The sequence below is a fragment of the Theropithecus gelada genome, chromosome 15 (assembly GCF_003255815.1).
Source record: "Theropithecus gelada isolate Dixy chromosome 15, Tgel_1.0, whole genome shotgun sequence".
In the NCBI taxonomy this organism is placed as follows: domain Eukaryota; kingdom Metazoa; phylum Chordata; class Mammalia; order Primates; family Cercopithecidae; genus Theropithecus; species Theropithecus gelada.
Window position 1 is genome coordinate 99,564,828 of NC_037683.1, and position 18,718 is coordinate 99,583,545.

At 38.8% G+C, this 18,718-nt stretch overlaps 1 protein-coding gene across 5 annotated transcripts in view; it reads right to left on the bottom strand.

The window, feature by feature from the left end:
* Window positions 1-18,718, bottom strand: part of TUT7 (terminal uridylyl transferase 7) — a 65,138-nt gene that overhangs the window by 23,292 nt on the left and 23,128 nt on the right. For 3 of the 5 annotated variants that reach the window (XM_025360088.1, XM_025360087.1, XM_025360086.1), the window contains exons 11-18: window positions 15,927-16,079; window positions 12,914-13,094; window positions 10,458-11,530; window positions 9,906-10,056; window positions 7,155-7,241; window positions 6,531-6,631; window positions 4,779-4,836; window positions 53-156 (exon numbers count right to left, since the gene is read on the bottom strand). In XM_025360088.1, the coding sequence (XP_025215873.1) occupies window positions 53-156; window positions 4,779-4,836; window positions 6,531-6,631; window positions 7,155-7,241; window positions 9,906-10,056; window positions 10,458-11,530; window positions 12,914-13,094; window positions 15,927-16,079 (1,908 nt within the window). Of the gene's footprint in view, window positions 1-52; window positions 157-4,778; window positions 4,837-6,530; window positions 6,632-7,154; window positions 7,242-9,905; window positions 10,057-10,457; window positions 11,531-11,940; window positions 12,104-12,913; window positions 13,095-15,926; window positions 16,080-18,718 lie in introns of all 5 variants that reach the window. The other 2 variants (XM_025360091.1, XM_025360089.1) reach the window with 2 other exon arrangements.

Below are 18,718 nucleotides of genomic sequence, written 5' to 3' on the forward strand. Positions count from 1 at the left end.
AGACATTTGTTCCCTTTATCTCTCTAAACAAAAAGCCTGAAAAAAACCTTACCAATGTGTTATACAAACTGATATCTACTTCCAGACCACTTCTCAAATGGAAGAACTTCACAATTGGCACCTTTGCTGTTGTAATAGGTAAGATGTTTCTCAGACCTAAGTTGGGAAATAAAATGTTATCATTAAATACAGCAGCTGGAGATATAAGTCACTCTTACGTTAATGTTTCAATATTAAATGGTGTAAACCTAACTCTGGCCTGTTTCATTGCATTCATTAGGACTCATCAAAGAATTCTGTTATTAACAAACATCTGGGAAGATTAGTCTGGCAAAGTTTACATTTATTAAACACATTGATACTAGAACTACAAGACTCAGTCACTCCCCTCTGGGAACTTACTGGATTGTATGTACACACATGTGTACATTCTCTCCATGTGACTAGATCTAATTTGGAGAAAAGCCTAAGGGACAATCATCCTCCAAACAAGTTACTCACCTTAAAGCTAGAAGTTATGAAGTTAATAGGAATTAATTTCAATAGGAGAGAGGAAACTGCCTGAGCTAAGCTTTGAAAAAGAGAGAAAAACCAGCAAAAATCGTGGCAGTTGAGGGAATTTACCAGGCAAGGCAAACTGTACACAAAAAGCGTAGATGCTGAAATAGAATGGTATGTTCAGGGAAGTTCCAGAGAATTGTATAGGTTACAGAATGAACATGAGGGAATGGAATATGAGGCATAGGAGATGGTGGAGAAACTGGGAAGGGCCCAACTACAGAACATACACATTTTGCTAAGAATTATCCTTAGAATCAAAGAGGAGCCGATGAAGTGGTCTAAGCTGGGAGGAATCACTGACCACATCTAGTTAGACAATACCCCTGGCAGTGGACAGACTGAAAGCACCAGGAATAGAGGCAGGGTGACCACTTATGAAAAATAACTGGGTGTGAACTTTCATGGTGGCATGGGAATACACAGCAGAAGCAAGGCACGTTTGACAGCATCTGTAACTGGGTGGGGAGCAAGAGCTAATAAGAGAGGATCAGGGCTTTAAGAGGAAGTGCTACCACTTCCTGAGCACCTAATGCGTGATAGGGATATGTAAGACTCCTTTACAAACATTACATTCTTAGGTTTATCACCCTCATCTGTAAGATAAGGAAACAGAGACCCAGAAAGATTCACAAGCTTAGGAATATGCAGCTGGTAAATTGTGGAGCTGGAATTCAAATCTAGGTAAGATTGACTCCCAACTTACACTGAACTTAGTGTGGGTCAGGCTAATTATCATTTCACCCGTTTTGTTGATTCCAAGGATGCCAATATCAACAACCATGAAAGAGGATTCAGAAGGAAGGGGAGATTAACAGAGTTGGTTGCTGCTGAAGCAAAGCAGTAAAGCGAAAGATAAGCTCATTCTGAGATGTCAGTTTGAGTTTCTACTGAGAGAGCTAAGTGGTGGTTTCTAGAAAGCAGATACATAGTAATCATATCATAGAACACAGGACAAAATAAGTAGGTAGAAGACATTTCAGAAAAAAATCTGTGTGGCAGACACAGGAAATGAAAATCTGATGGGGAAAGGGGGCAAGGAAGCTCATTTTGCTGAATACTTAGAATATGCTAGGCTTTGCACTTTAATGTATTATCGTTCTTAAACTCAAATGCCATAGAATTGTTATTTCCACTTTAGAGATGAGGAACTGAGTGCTTGTTATGGAGCTGAGTGACTTTCTGGGATTGCACAGCCAGCAAGGGGGAGATGGAATTTAAAACCAGAGTCTGATTCCAGAACCTCCACCTAGTATTTGCTATCCCACCTCTAAATTAGACAGGGCCCTTGTCTTCATATCCTTCCCATTCTGGAATTTGACACTGTTGATCATTGTAACACTTCCAGGTCTAGGATTTATTCACAGCCTATCTTCCCAGTTCCTTTTCAGTCTCTTTTCTTAATTTCTGTCTAGTCTCTTTCTCTCAATCTCTTTCTCCAAGGCTTTCAATACAAAAAACGGTTTTACTTTCATCTTCAATTCTGACTGGCAACCCCATATTTCTAATTGCTTTCTGGAATGTTAACTCTTGGAGATTATATGCTCATGGCAAACTGAACACTTCCACACAGGTGGTTCTCTGCAAATATTCCTGGTTCTCAAATACCCAGATATAGACCTCAGTTCTTACTTCCTACTTGTAGGTACCAAATCTAGGAAATTTTCCCACTTGGAATCTCTCATATCGTTTTCCTGTTAGTACCAGTGGCACCCTGGCTGAGGTCCTGCTGCCCTGTCATCTAGATTACACTTTCCCTAAAAGACCACACCAGCTGCCTAAAAACCTTACGTTATGCTTTTATTGGGTCCTTTCCCTCCTGAAGAAATTCCAGTGTTTCCAAATATCTATAGACTTCACCTTATCTCCTAATACTTCCCATTTAAAAATCTCCAAATGTAGAGATTTTTACTCCAAATATTTCCCATTTAAAAATCTCCAAATCTCCAATCTTCTCACTGCTCTCCAAAATATCCCACAGTCTCACATTCACATCTACGCACTTAGAAATGATTTCTTTTCCTATCCTTTTCAAATCGTATTCACCATCATCCGAGATCAGAGCAACCTCCATCTCTTCCATCAACCTCCCCTGTGCAACTCTTTCCCACATTCTCTCTTCTTAGAAGTTATTTAACTGAATATTACCTTACATCGTTACATAGTTTGGAAGATTACCTTACCTCTTAAGATATGGAAGCTTTCAAAAGAAAAACATATAGATTTTTTAACTTTTCCACCATCCCTAAGTATCCAACACAGTGTTGTGCACATAGGAGGCACCCAATAAAATACCTGGGGAGACTGTTTTAAAGATATGAAGTTTTAAACACAGCTCTCTAGTTGTTATGAAATTCTTGTTCCAGGCAATCCGCATTCCATTATTATTATACATCATCTGTGTGCCTAAGTCATTTCTAATCTAAAAATGATCTGTTTTTAACATTGTTCCTTCTTAGGAAATATATACTGAGGTATTTAGGGGAAAGGACATAATGTCTGCAGCTTAATCTCAAATGGTACAGGAAGAAATTGAGAGCAAGCAAAAGACGGAATGATGAATCAAATATGGAAAATGTTAATTGGTGGATCTGAAAAAAAGCTATATGTGGAACTCTTTATGCAACTTTTGCTCCTTTCCTTTAAATGTGAAATTAAATTATTTCAAAACACAAAGTTATAAACCTAGCTCAATACTAAAAAATTAATAGTCATGCTAACTTAGTACTTTAGTTTCTTTGCACGACCTTCAAAACAAAACAAAACATGATCTTTAGAGGTGGAATTCCCAAGTTAAGGGAAATGTTTACTTCAATGACCAAAGAAAAGTATGTGTGTGTCTAGGTGTCAAGGCACATTCATGCTGTGACTTAAAGTCTGTTCCTAACCAAAATGTACAAAAACTTTTCATGGACAGACCATGGATTTTAAGCTCCTGAGGACAGGGGCCATACATTGTTCACTTTCATTCTCAGTTCTTAGCACAGAAGTTTGCTGAACTACATTTTAAAAGAAGATTTTTCACTGTTAACGGTATCCACAGCTGCCATGACAACAAAAGGATATGTTAACAGCATTTGAAGTGTGTGCATGGTTTACAAAATCTATACATTTTATAGCTGTAAATACTCTAGAAATTACCCAGTTCAGTTTTCTCAATTTATCAATGAAAAAAAGAGATCAGGCCAGGCGTAGTGGCTCACACCTGTAATCCCAGCACTTTGGGAGGCCAAGGCAGGAGGATCACTTGAGCCCAGGAGTTCAGAGACTAGCCTGGACAACCTAGCAAGATCCAATTTCTTAAAAAAAGAGATCACTTCAAGTGAACGACTTGTTCATGGTCACACACAGTTTGTTGAGCAGAACAGCTGCAAATTCAACCCACAAGCCCAGTCTGGGGTGCTTTCCTTGACACTTCACACCATCAGCAACTCCCACACTTTGACTTATACAATGCCAACAAAGGAAAAGAATTTACAGACTTTCTTGACTGTCTGGTGCAGGCTTTGTCTTGAAATAAAACTGAGCTAGGCAACAATATGCACATAAATTATCACCAATTCCTCAGTCTTTCATACTTAAGCATACAAGATTTTAAAAAGACATTAATACTGTAATTATTCCATGAATGAGCCACTATACTGCTTCATGGCATTAGTAAACTCTAAATACGATTGGCCTTTCATGTCTGTGGGTCCTGCATCCCCATATCCAATCAAATACAAACCAAAAATATTTGAGGGAAAAAAGCAACTAATAAAAAAAACTAACGATACAACAATAAAAAATAATACAAATAAAAAATACAGTATAATACTATTTATATAGTATTTACACTGTATTAGATATTGTAAGTAACCCAGAGATGACTAAAAGTATATGGAAGGATGTATATAGGTTATATGCAAATACTATGCTATTTTATTTTTTATTATACTTTAAGTTCTAGGGTACACGTGCACAACGTGCAGGTTTGTTACATATGTATACACGTGCCATGTTAGTGTGCTGCACCCATTAACTCGTCATTTACATTAGGTATATCTGCCATTTTATATAAGGAACTTGAGCACCTAGGGATTTTTTTTATCTGCTGGGGAAGGGAGGGGTGAGGAGCGATGGGTGGGCCTGGAACTAATACCCCATGGATACCGAGGGAAGACTATATAAAACACTAATTAAAAGTCAGAAATATTTTTAGAAAAAGTTTACAAAGGTACCTGAATGTTTTCTGAGGACTCTTGCTAATTCTTCAATAGTTCTGACACAGTCCAATCCCTGCAACAAAGAAGGCACAAAGAACTTAACCAAAACTGGAAGACAGGTTCTAAAACTGGCTATAGTTTCCATTACCTTCAGAAATAATGTAATTAATTTCAAGTCAGTCTATATATATATTTTTCCTTTCTAGTTGGGTATTAGAGTCAGTATTCACAGGAAATATCCTGAGGGTACAAAAACCACTAAACACCCTACTTCCTAATTATTTTTGGGTGTGCAACAAAGGCTAAACTCAGTCAGTAAGTCTATGGACCCAGGGCTTCCAAAAAAGTCTCTGAACCATGGCTGAGGACCTTCATTTCTTCCCCTCCACATAATATCACTCGGATGTACCCCACGTCCCAGAATAGATAAGAGGAGGCTTCTGTGCCCCAGCTCATTTATTCTAAGTAGACCTTCATTATGGTTTAAGAGTTGATGAATTGCTGTGGAGAGTGATTAAGCTCAAATTATTTCCCTACAGGACTAGCCAGAATTATAATGTATGTAACTAAAGTCATACAGCAAATACAAATAGTATCTCAAATAAATCATTCTTTAAAATATTTGGGCTGACTCTATCAACATACGCCTTTTTGATGGTTATAAAAATCCCAGAACATACTTAGAATATTACTTTAGAAATGCCCTCAAAACTAGTTTATAAGCCATGTAAAAAAGTGAGTAAATAAATCAATCTTGAGGATGTATGATAGGGTCATTCCATATGTTGAGCCAATCTTGCTTATATACTTTATTCAAATTCAGGCTAGATCACTTTTGACTATTTTCCCAAATCAGATACATCCTCAAAATAGAAAGACTTGAAACTAAGAAAAGGTACAAAAAGGCCTTCAGCAACAGCAGCATCATTCATTTGGATATCTAGCATTTGGACTGCTGTTAAGGATTTAAAAGAATAGGGACTCAGCACTTCCCAGACTTTATACCTTTATATAGTGTTTTATATTTTATAAATGCCTTCAGATATCCCAGGGGCTGGCAAGCTTGTTTTGCTTTGCGTGCCATATGGTCTCTTACAACTACTAAACTCTGCACTTACAAAGTGAAAGCAGCCATAGACATTACATATGTGAATGGGTGTGATTCTGTTCCAATAAAACTTTATTTACAAAAACAGGCAGTGGGGGGCTGAAGTTAGCCCAAGGGCCATCGTTTGCTGACTCCTGACCTACATGATTCATGATAATGTGTACAAAAATCAGCAGAGGCAGGAGGAACAGATATTATTCTTTATCGATTATTTACCAAAGACCACATGTTTAGGTACTGATGAAACCAAGTTTGTCTCAAATCCAGGTCTCTGGACTATAAGGTTAAGTACTCTTACCATTTACCACACTGCCTGTCTGGTAATAAACTTTATAGATAACCTTATGTGGGTGTGTGAGCCAAGTCAGCACAGTAGCCAAGCCAACGGGACACTGGAGAGATTGCTTTGGCTATGTAGAATTCCCAGGCATCACTTTCCAATCCACTTTTTGCTACAGGGTGAAAGTATAACCTTTCTACTCCTCACATTCCTCACAACCTTTCTAAGCTTCTTAATGTATTTGGCCAGAGACTGTGCCACACAGCACACTCTATATGGTATGCCCTGATCAATTTGGAAAATACCAAGCTGCAATGTCAGTCTAGATTGGTTAAATCACACTGCCACAGCAAATGGAAGTTTTATGTGGTCACTGTACCTCAGCAGTTTCAAGTCCATTAATTGTCATACAGACGTCAAGGTCACTCTGTTTGAACCCAAATCCATTTTTGGAGGAGCCAAACAGGCTCAATTTAGTTCCTGTTAGGGATATATGAAAAGTAATAACTAATTACCTGAGTACATTTAATTTTTGATCAAAATGGCCCTCTCATGAATCAAACACACCCAGTTGTTTAACTAACCTATGTTAATCTCACACTTATGCTCTCTGATTAACTGGGCATTTATTCTAAAATCTTTTTCTCTCAAAGCTTCCCTTACATACAAGCTGTATATGGCAAGAAAGATTACCAGGTGCTTCTTTATTCTTAAATGCAAAGACATTTCAAGGAAAATGTTAGATCACCTCAACACATTTAATAATGTAAGCTTAGTTTTGACTCTAAACACACTATTCAATGAAATTCACTAGGCACTTGCTAGAATAAACCCTATACTGTTTCTGTTGGTAAACGAGGATTTGGCAGACCAAGGACCATCCTGGGTATATCACAAAACAACGGAAACCCTGATTCTCAAAATCAGTGTGCTTATAACACAAGAACTCATTTGGAAGAAAGGTCACACTACTTTTCTTAAAAATAAAAAATAAATCATTTACCTGGAAAGTCTTGTCTTATGAAACTTTCTAGGTTTTGCCGAATATGTTCACGAGCCTGTTCTTCTATAATTGTTGGAGAAAAATCCTCTGTTTAAAGATAAACAGACATATTGACAAGATAAGACTGTTGACGCTCTTAGAAAAAGCTGAAAAAAAATTATTTTTTAGAAAATAAAACTTATAAGCTTAAACTTTAAAATTCCTAAATTGTATCTTCTCAGTAGACAGCATTAACAAGGTAAAATTTGTTTTTTATTTTTGAGACAAGGTCTGGCCCTGTTGGCCAGGCTGCACTGAAGTAGCGTGATCTTAGCTTACTGCAACCTCTGCCTCCCAGCCTCAAGTCATCCTCCCACCTCAGCCTCCCGAGTAGCTGGGACTACAGGCATGTACCACCATACCTGGCTAATTTTTTAACAGTAATGTAAAATTTAAAATATCCTTTTTGAAAGAATCTAAGAAGTGCTCTTGAAATGGAAAGTAATTTAAACAGGGATCTCCACCTGGGTTTCCTGAAAGACACCAGGGTTACAGAAAGGGTCTTCAGGGATCGCCACCCCATTAAAGTGGGAATTTAAAAGTTTGTGAGCATTTGCATGTATTTTTTTTCCCTAAGGAGAACCTAGTTTTTTCGCAGCTCATAATATCCAAAAAAAAAAAAAAAAAAAAGTTTCAAAAAAAAAAAAAAAGCACTGGTTAAGAACACGTGTCCTCTGGCACAGGTGAACACCTGTGATGAAGCCATGTGAAACAAGCTCCTTCATTTTAAGCAGCTGAACATCTCTCCTTTAAATGTTTTCTTTTTGTAAAACTTTAAGCCTCTCTACACCAAAGCTTCCCCAAACTCGTGTTCCTTAAAGGGCTGTTATGTAGGCTATTAATTAGTGTTACTCAAAAAGTATTCTATGTTCAAATTTTAGAAATAATATTTCTCAAATGCCTTTATTATGCTAATATGTCCTGGAAATCTCTAAAGGAGATCGACCGTCCCTGAGAGAAGGGAGTGTGTAGCATTATTCCCTACTTGGCCTGGGTATACTTCTGGTGATGATATATTATTCACTGCATCTAGAAAATCATTTCAAAGGATGCCAGTTGGGAAATGCTAGTACTCTGATTTTAAGACCTACAAAGATCCTCAGCAAGGCAACTTTTGGCCCCTCACAGAGACAGTATTTTGAAATTCGTATTGAGATTTTATCCTCTCTTCCAACCATTTTGGGAAAATTATGAACTGAGACTCTTCAGAAAATACCTTTTTTTCTGGAAGAAAATGTCCCTCCCTTATCCTCATCCTTACTTTGTATCCTGGCTTATAACAGGCCATCCATTTTTGTAGCAAACTTTTCAAAAACGATTATATAACCTGGTCCCTTCTTTCTGGGGCCTGGATCTGCTTACACAGCAGGAGGAATAATGCCACCAACCTTTACATAGCCCAACTAGCCAGGAAAGTGTGTCCAGGCTTCAAGTAACTTGAATTTTAAATTTTGGCCGGGCGCAGTGGCTCACGCCTGTAATCCCAGCACTTTGGGAGGTCGAGGCGAGCGGATTACTGGAGGTCAGGAGTTTGAGACCTGCCTAGCCAATATGGTGAAACACCATCTCTACCTAAAAAAAATAAAAATAAAAAAAAATTAGCTGGGCATGGTGGTGCATGACTGTAATCCCAGCTACTCAAGAGGCTGAGGCAGGAGAACTGCTTGAACCCAGGAGGTGGAGGCTGCAGTGAGCTGAGATCACACCACTGCACTCCAGCCTGGGTGACAGGGCTAGACTTCATCTCAAAACAAAAAAAAAAAAAATTTTTTTTTTCTTGGCAGAGTAATGGAAAATTTAAATGGGGTAAGATATTTAATATTTAATACTAAGCTTTAAAAAGAAACCTGCTGGCCGGGTGCCATGGCTCAAGTCTGCAATCCCAGCTGTTTGGGAGACGGAGCTGTGTGAATCACTTGAGGTCAGGAGTTTGAGACCAGTCTGACCAACATGGCGAAACCCTGTATCTACAAAAAGTATAAGAATGAGCTGGGTGTGGTGATGCACACCTGTAATACCAGCTACTTGGGTGGCTGAGGCAGAAGAATTGCTTGAACCCAGGAGTTAGAGGCTGTGGAGAGCTGATATCACACCACTGCATTCCAGTCTGGGGGACAGAGCAAGACTCTGTCTCCCTATCACCCTCCAAAAAAAGAAACCTGCTATGATTGCTATGTATCTTGATGCAACAACTATGCTGTTAATAAAAGAAAATACAGAAGACACTTGAAAAATAAGATCCTCCATTTGCTTGAGCCCAGGAGTTCAAGACTAGCCTGGGTAACACAGGGAAACTGTGTCTCTATAAATAATGAAAACATTAGTCAGGCATAGTGGCATGCATCTGTACTCCCAGCTACTTGGGAGGCGGAGGTGAGAGGATCACTTTAGTCTGGGAGGTCGAGGCTACAGTGACTCATGACTGCTCTGCTACACTCCAGCCTGGGTGACAGAGTGAGATCCTGTCTCAAAAAATTAAAAAAATAAAAAATAAAAAAGATCCTCCCTGCATCTTTCCTCATCTTTCTTTGACAATTATTGCATGTCCCAAACAGAACAGACATGACATGGAACACTTGTGGATACAATGGAGAATGGAATAGACTTGTTCCCTATTAATGTTTAGAGACCTAAATAGGATAGTGATTCTAAAGACTCGAGTAAATGTCAATTTAATATTTTGACAAATCAAAAGAAATGTGAATAACTTACTATAACACTGGATACAGACTTGATCTAAGATACTTAAAAACTTGGGTGTTAACGGTGGCAGAGGTTCTAGCTGGATTCTTTTGAAGTCTTCAGGACAGTCCTTCTTTAGATGACCCTCTCGTTTGCATAAACTGCACACTACCGTAGGAGACTGCAGGAATATGGCAAAGCAAAACAAGACTTAACACTTTATTTGCCAAATAAAGGAGTCTGGAATCATGTTTTAAAAGTACATAGTCTCCTATTCACTTTCCAAAGGAAATGAAAATGTAACACGCGTCCACTCAAATGATCTGAGAGTTGGGGACATCCTATGGTATCATTAGGAGAACGAGTTAGTTATTTTCACTACTAATAGCATTCCCTTCCTCTGCTAATTCCCATGAGTCTTAAGGAGGAAAGGAGAGCGAGCAGTCATATCAGAATGAAAGGCCAACTTGTTAAACACTACCAAAATAGGAAAACTCCTAGTATATAAAAATTGAAATTAAATGCATTCAAATTCCTTAAAGTCTCCTAGTTCCATATATGACTAGTGGTGGTACTGATTACCTTTCCTTTGGTGAAGATAAGTTTACTGAATTCATAAAAAAAATCAGACTGATCCACAGGTGAATTTTCTTCACATACATTTTCTTCCTTAAGACTTATTTTATTAAGTTCCACTAGGAGAGCTCCTTCTACATGTTTTCCACATTCTTTCACGTCTTCATACTTAGCAGGGTCGCCTAACTCATCATCCTCTTCAGATAGGGCATCCTCATCCCCTGATCCCGTGTAGGTGTTGTCTAATTCATCTTCATTAGCCATGCCATCTTCATCTTCCCTTTGGTTAACGGTGAGTCTAGGTTCTTCTTCCTCCTCTTCTTCTTCGTCTTCCTCCTCCTCTTCATCAGAGGGAATCATTTCTGAAATCTGGCCCTGTACTGAGTGGGTATAGTGGTTTAGAGAGCCTTCTAGTTCCTCAGTGCCTTCTATAATTTCTCCATCAAGATCAGCCTTGTTATCTAAAGTAGCAAGTCCCTCACACTCTTTGGCTGTAGGATTTTGGAAGCCTTCTAAATCCAAAGAGATCTCTGACTCATTATTACGTGTGCTGCCACAGACAACATGCTCTCCACGTTTCTGATCAATAGCCAACAGATGCTTGCCCTTCCTACCAACTTTCTCTTTCTCGTTTTTCCTTCCTGTTTCTTGATGGTGTACTTTAACATCCTTGTAATCATCATCGTTAACATCTGCTCGGATACAGTCTGAGTTTTCAGGGGGGACCCTGATGTGTTCATTTCCCATTTCTTCTGTTGGTGGACTTCCAAAGCTTTCAGTAGTCTCTTTAAGAGTAAGTGGCTGTACCTTACAGGTATTTGCAGCTGAACCGGTAGCACCGGGACCTTGAGCCAAAACTGAGTTTTTGAGCTTATCATCTTTTGTTTGCACATCTGGATCATGATTTATTACTTCTGAAACACATGTAACTGCATTCAGAGGCTTTGGAAGGCTGGATTTTGTAATTTTGTGTGGAAGAGCAAAATACTTGTATGTTGTCCTTAAACAGTGAAGTATATATTCAAACACAGGTTGACTATTTAGGGTTCTTGCCACATTTCTTTTAACAGAGTAGGGATCTGTAATAAAAAAAAAAAAAAGAAAGAAAAAATCCATCTCTTCATATACTACTGTATTTCATGTTTTAAAACTTAGCCTGCTGCAGATAAAAACGGACAACAAACAACAGTAAAATTTATCTTGTATCTTACAGGCTTTAAAAAAAAAAATAAACTGGGGGTGGGGAGTAAGAAAATAGAGTTTAAGAACAAAAAGCAGTATTTTCTGAAACATCTGCTCTATGAAGGGAAGCCATTCTCCGTTCAGAACTAGTACCCCTTCTCCCTACTGTGCTCTGTGACTGTGGAGGTAGAAAAGATGTTATCAGCGTGGCTCTCAGGCCCTTGGGAAGGAAGATCTTCCCACAAGGCTCTGCTGCTGAGTGCTCTGCCTCCCCACTCAGTCAGGCCCTGCGGTTTATCGAGCTTACCTCCACTCTTCTGCCCTGGGAAGCCCCATCACTGAATTGGCTGGACTGAATTTCAGGGGCGAGAGGGAGGCACCAGGAGGAGACACCACTTCTCTCAATCTTTTCTCCTCCCCTAGAACTCCAGCAGGTTAGGCAATTGGCCAGAAGAGCTGAGCCACAGAAACTGCAGGGGAGGGTTTAAAAATGTGAGATCCCCATGATTGCACACAGAATTTATGCAAAATGCAAAAAAACCCTCTTATGCAACATAAAGCTTGAAAAAAAATCAAGCAAAAATAAGAGAATTCCATTTAGGAGGTTCTTTAAATTATTTAAAGGAGGAGAATTAAGATTTCTAGAGGGGTTTCAACCTCCTGACTTTGCAAAGCTGAGAAGAGCTAGTTCATTTAATGATATCTATAGGGCACATCAGTGTGTCTTTGATAAAGTGATTTCAGTTAAATGAGCCTTCACTAAAAATGTGTTTTTATGAATAAGTTCTAAATGTTACTGTAGATATGTCAAAAATAACTACTCATTCTCTCTACTGGAGAGGAATCCAATGGAGAATGACATTTTTGACGAGAAAAAGTATTGTCCTCACCTTTGCAAAACTAAACAACTTCAACAATCCACAAATGGACTGAATTAAAAAATCCAGAGGTGAGAATGGTAAAGAGGAAAGGGGGATTTACACATCACTGTGAAAAACATACTTTAGGCATTTAAGTAGTTAAGCAATCTACAAAGAAAGCAAGGACTCAGCCAGCCATTACTCAAGTTGTTTATACTTTAAAAACCCAGGGTGAAACCAGTTTGATTCCTTGAAATGACCCACAGTAACACATGCAAGATTCTAACTATTTATTTCCCTTTGAGGGCAGGCCTACCTTACTTGTGGGAGCTGAAAAGAGACTGAAATAAAAAGCATGCTGTTAGACTGGTACCTTTAAAAAAAAGAGTCGGGGGGAATAAGATAAACATTTTGAGATACCTTCAATGGCAATGCGCTTTTTGGGCCAATCCTTCAATTCCCGAGATACCAATTCTTTGACACGAATACTTATCACTAAATCAGCCACATTAAATTCTAAAGCATAGAATCGCAGCAATTCCACCCAGAGCTGCCCAACTGGTACTGAAGGCTGGTGTTTCATATCCAATATTAATGACACCTATTAATAGCAAAGAGAAACATACAGGTTATTTCAGATGCAAGTACAATCTGGAAAATTAAAGATCATTCAAGTATCAAATTTAAAAAATCTGGAAAACCTTAACAAAGATATAAGCCTGACAATTCATCTAGATAAATCAATTCTAACTTCTATTTTGTTTGTGGTAAAACAGCATTACTTCACTGCATTATTAGGATTAGAGTATGCTATAATCCAGTCATTATCACAGGAACAGACAAGATGGGTTTTATTTATTTAACCAGACAGCGCTCCTAACTTTGAACTGTTAATAACAGGTGGAGAGGACTGTGCATAGGTTGCTAATATTCTCAGCACTGAACTCTTCCTGTTACTGCTGCTGGAGGCACCTTTATAGTCACAGACACACAAAAATGGACAGTAGCTAAAGGCATAGAGAAAAAGGAAAAACACTCCCCTCGCTGCCCTGAGAAGCTACATAAGCGCACTGACTCTGTCAGTGGCAACTGGTTTTTAAAGTCAAGTAACTCTTGCCATCAGAAACTGACACTGGTTTTACAGTTAACAGACTTCTGACAAGTTGGACCATAACTGTGATGTAATATAATAGAAAGCACATATTACTTAGGATAGGGGAAAATATGGGCCCAAATAGAGATTCTGCCACGTCATATCTCTTAATTGCTCTGTGACTTAGCTTCCTCATTCTCAGACTGGTAGCACAACACAGTGGCTAAGAGAACTGGCTTTGGATTGGGACAAGCTGAGATTTGAAATCCAAACTCTGCCATGTACTAGCCGTGTATGATCCGGGTCAAGGTCTATAATCTGTCTAAGCCTGGGTTTCCTCATCTGAAAAATGGGGATAATAGTACCCACCTCATAGGGTTGTTGGGAGGACTGAGTGAGATAGTGTCTGTAAAGTGCTTAGCACAGTGCCTGGCACACAGTGTTCAAAAAATGGTCGCTATCATTATCTGCAGAGTAGGGATGATACCACCTATAACACAGGATAGTTATGAGGATTAAATCAGAAACAAGGGAAAGCATCTGGCAGACTTGGTTGCTCTCTGTATTTTTTCACGTAGGTATAGCCTTTTAAGTACAAGAAATCCATTTATCACTGAAACACAATGTCACAACTGTAAGATGCTCTTAAGAGGTAATCTAGTTCAACTCCTGTATATTACAAGAGAAGGAACTGAAGCCCCACGAGTGCCCATGGCTTGTCAGAAGGTTGCACTGCCCGGTAGTGGCCGAATGAGAACAATGTCTCAATGTCTCCTGATCTCAGTACAGTGCACACCATATGTAACCCCATAGTGTCTGAGGCTCACTTTATTTCAGAAGTGGCAGCATGATTAATCTTTCCAAAAAACATAAAAATGTAAAAATAAAGCGTTAAATGGATTTACAGCAATAGCTTTTCCTATAATTCACACTGAAAAAAAGTAATTTCCTCTAAGGTGCACAAATTTGTCTCCAATCATACTTTATTATATTAAACTTCAAAACCAATGGTATATTTTTCTCAACCACAAAGGTTGTGTCAAGTAATATAAAGTCATCTGGTGGTTTTACAAGGCAGAACTGATTAAAAATGGAAGTTGTTTAGGTCCCAAACACTACAGTTTGAGGACACAAATAAACCCCCCAGAAATTTTAAGCATTATTACATTTTACCTCTTTATCCATAGCAGCATTACAAAGGATTTTTAAGCATCTCACTGAAATGACTTGATAATACCGTAACATGAAACTGGAGAGACCTTTGAAATATCTAGACTACAGGAACTTAAAACGGTTTTCTTTAAAACAGAGAACATTTTCTTTTTCAAATAAAATAAGAATAGCAGCTAACATTTACTGAGCGCTCACCACACGCTTGGCACTGAGTTAAGCATTCTGTAAGTAACCCTATGAGAGGGTACCAATATTATCCCCATGAGTAGGGAGGAAACTGGTGCACAGAAAGGCTAAGTCACTTGCCCAAGGACACACAGCTGGGAAGTGGGAGAGCTGGGATACAAATTCACATATTCTGGCTCCACAGCCTATACTCTTCTCCACTACAGAGACTCCAAATAAGAAACAGATAAAAGTGGTTCTGGTGGCAGCAGCGGTAGGGTGATACCACCACTCTCCTCCTCCTCCTCCCAGTATTCAAGGATTCTAGAAAACACAACTGGAAAATCTGATTCACCACTAACTCCTCATTTTAGGCACGAGTAAAACATGAACTGGAGGAGTGACATGACTTGTTTGTATAGAGCTGGGATTCGAATCCAAGAATTTTGTGGATATTACTGTCAATTTACCCCAAAAGGTAATGGGAAGATCAGGGGTCTTTCATCTATTTGGGAGAGAATCTTATTTTATTACTAGGATCATGACATTGCAGAGATTTTTGTTTGAAATTCTAATGGCTATTCTTTCCTTGTGCATAAATTCCCCTGCCCACTCCCAACAGCATGGGACCAGTACATTAAATCATATATGCATTCGCTGTAATTTTAGTAACTGAAAGCTAGTTAACCTTTCATACATTTAAACCTCATAATACCACCTAAGACTAAGCTCTTTGTGGATAGATACGGATTTACCTTTGAATTTTGAATCTCTTTCAAAGGACTCAGCACAAAGAAACTACATAAATAACTGTGGATTTAGTGATCTAACTTTTTTTTAAACCTTTTCTCATTACTTGTCGATTCAAGGTACTAAATAGACTGGCAAATGAAAGAGCCATGAAATAGTTAAGATAGTCAAGGAAAGAAGAGGAGACTGACTAATCCACAAACTTCACAATTGGCAGTTGAAATTGACAACTAGAAACAAACGAGAACAGACCTGTCCCCTTTTAATGGGCGTTTCTCTTGGTGCCTCTTCTTTCGCTGTGTCTGTATCCCCCGCAGCACTGTCCGTATATTCCCAGATCACAACATCTGTTTCAATGTCTTTAAGGTTGAAATTCCCCAGTTTGCTTAATGAGAATCCTTCAATCTAGGAAAAATCAGACACATGTTAAAATAAGATAGAAATAATTTTATATCAAACACAGCCTACTAATCTTGGAATAAAAAAAATATTCAGAGTTCATCGAAAATACAAAAGATATAATTAGCATCTATACATTTAAAAATATTTTTAAAAGTAAAAAACAAGGCTTTGGTTTGCTAAAGGAATGGTGACTTTGTGAAATAATTCCTCAGTAAATATTCTAAGAGTAGGCAAAATGGCCTAGTGGCTGACGTCATGGGTTCTGAAGTAAAACTGCCTGGTCCCAAATCTCAGCTCCTTCATATACTAGCTGTACAATCTTGGGTAAGGTACTTACTCTCTGTAGGCCTCAGGTTCCTTTAAAAAGGGTAACACTAGGACTTCCTTCATGGGACGGTTATGATATTAAAAAAATGACCATAAGGCACTCAGATAGAGGTAGTATCTGCTTGTAGCATATAGCACATAGTAACTGCTTAATAAATACAACTATATTGCTAGAAAATGAAAATTACAAGAACTAGATCCAGTTAATTAGAAAATAATTTTAAATACTATTAATTCTGGTTATGCTGGACATTTTCAAAGTAAATTTTATGTGCTATTAATGAATGTTAATGCAAAAGAAAATGGTCCGGCTGAAAAGGCTCGTGAAATGTCAAACAGAGCTGAACAGGTTTCTTCATTGTATGATGGGATTCATCACAGCCTTTAAAACAGGTTAATGAACAGGCCAGGCATGGTGGCTCACGCCTGTAATCCCAGCACTTTGGGAGGCCGAAGTGGGCGGATCACCTGAGGTTGGGAGTTCGAGATCAGCCTGACCAACATGGAGAAATCCCGTCTCTACTAAATATACAAGATTAGCTGGGGGTGGTGGCGCATGCCTGTAGTCCCAGCTACTCGGGAGGCTGAGGCAGGAGAATCGCTTGAACCTGGGAGGCAGAGGTTGTGGTGAGCCGAAATGGTGCCATTGCACTCCAGCCTGGGCAACAAGAGCGAAACTCCATCTCAAAACAAAAACAAAAAACAAACAAACAAACAAAAAAACAGGTTAATGAACAAAATAATACGGGATGGAGTATGGATGTGATATCACATTTCCCAAATGTATTTTTATACCAAATGGGCTACTTCATTGGTTTAGAAGAGAGTGATCCTTCTAATCACTCATGCATTCCTTTCCAGGGCCTGAGTAACCTGGCCCTTTTCTACTTCTCTGATTCTTCTATCTTCTTGACTCAGAGATGACACCTGGTATTCCCTCTGCTTAAAATGCTCTTCCCCCTAACAAAGTGACAGAGAGTATGACTCATTCTCTCTCACTTTATTCAGCTCTGTTCAAACGTTTTCTCTAAAGAGCTCCACATTTATCATTCTCTGTCCTCCTTACCCTGGTTTATTTTTCCTCAGAGAAAGTACCACCACTGCATGCATATATATATATATATATATATATATATATATATTAGTCTCTTGCCCCAGTGGATGTATAAATTCGAGGGCAAGGATTGTGTTTTGTTCACCACTTCCTTTTTTTTTTTCTTTCTGAGGCAGAGTCTCACTCTGTCGCCTAGGCTGGAGTGCAGTGGCACGATCTCGGCTCACTGCAACCTCTACCTCCTGGGTTGAAGCAATTCTCCTGCCTCAGCCTCCCAAGTGGCTGGTATTACAGGTGCCTGCTACCATGCCCGGCTAATTCTTATATATTTTTTTTAGTAGAGATGGGGTTTCACCATGTTGGCCAGGCTGGTCTCGAACTCTGACCTCAGGTGATCCACCCGCCTTGGCCTCCCAAAGTGCTGGGATTACAGGCATGAGCCATCATGCCTGGACCCATTCACCACTTTTAACAGTAACCCCCAGAATTGTTAGTGCCTGGCCATGGTAACTGCTTAGTAAAGATTTGTTGACAGACTGAACTAGTCTTCTACAGAAAACACTTTGAAAATATTAGGCATAGTGATTGTTTCTTGGTTGAATGTATGTATTCAAGATTTTTCTCAACTGGGTAGCTTGCCTTTTTATTTATTTAGTGATGTTTTCTGAAGAGCTGCAGTTTTGGAATTCGATCAAGTTTAATTTCTTAATGTTCTTCTTTATTGATATGGTTTATGCTTGTAGTCTTTTAAGAAATCCTTTCTGCAAAGGTTTTTCCCCAGGTTTTCTTCTGGGAGTTGCAGAGTTTTTAACTTTTACATTTAGGTCTTTGACCCAGTTTGGTTTCCAGCTTTTTGAGGTGGACCTTTAGGTCACTGAAGACCTTTCTTTTTGAATTTAAGCATTTAAATCTAAAACTTGCCCTATGCACACTATTTTAGCTGCATCTGACAAATTTTATATATCTTGGTTTTTTTTCTTTTTTTTTGAGATGGGGTCTTGCTCTGTTGTCTAGACTGGACTGCAGTGGTGTGATCATAGCTCACTGCAGCCTCCACCTCCTGGGCTCAAGCAATCCTCTCATCTCAGCCTCCTGAGTAGCTGGGACTAGGGTGTGTGCCACTATGCCAAGCTAAGATAGCTTATATTTTTATTATTATTTAGTTCAAAATATGTTATAATTTCCCACTTGAATTCCTCTTCAATCTATGGAATCCTTTCAAATGTACTACGACTTATTTTAAGAACCAGCATAGGCCCTC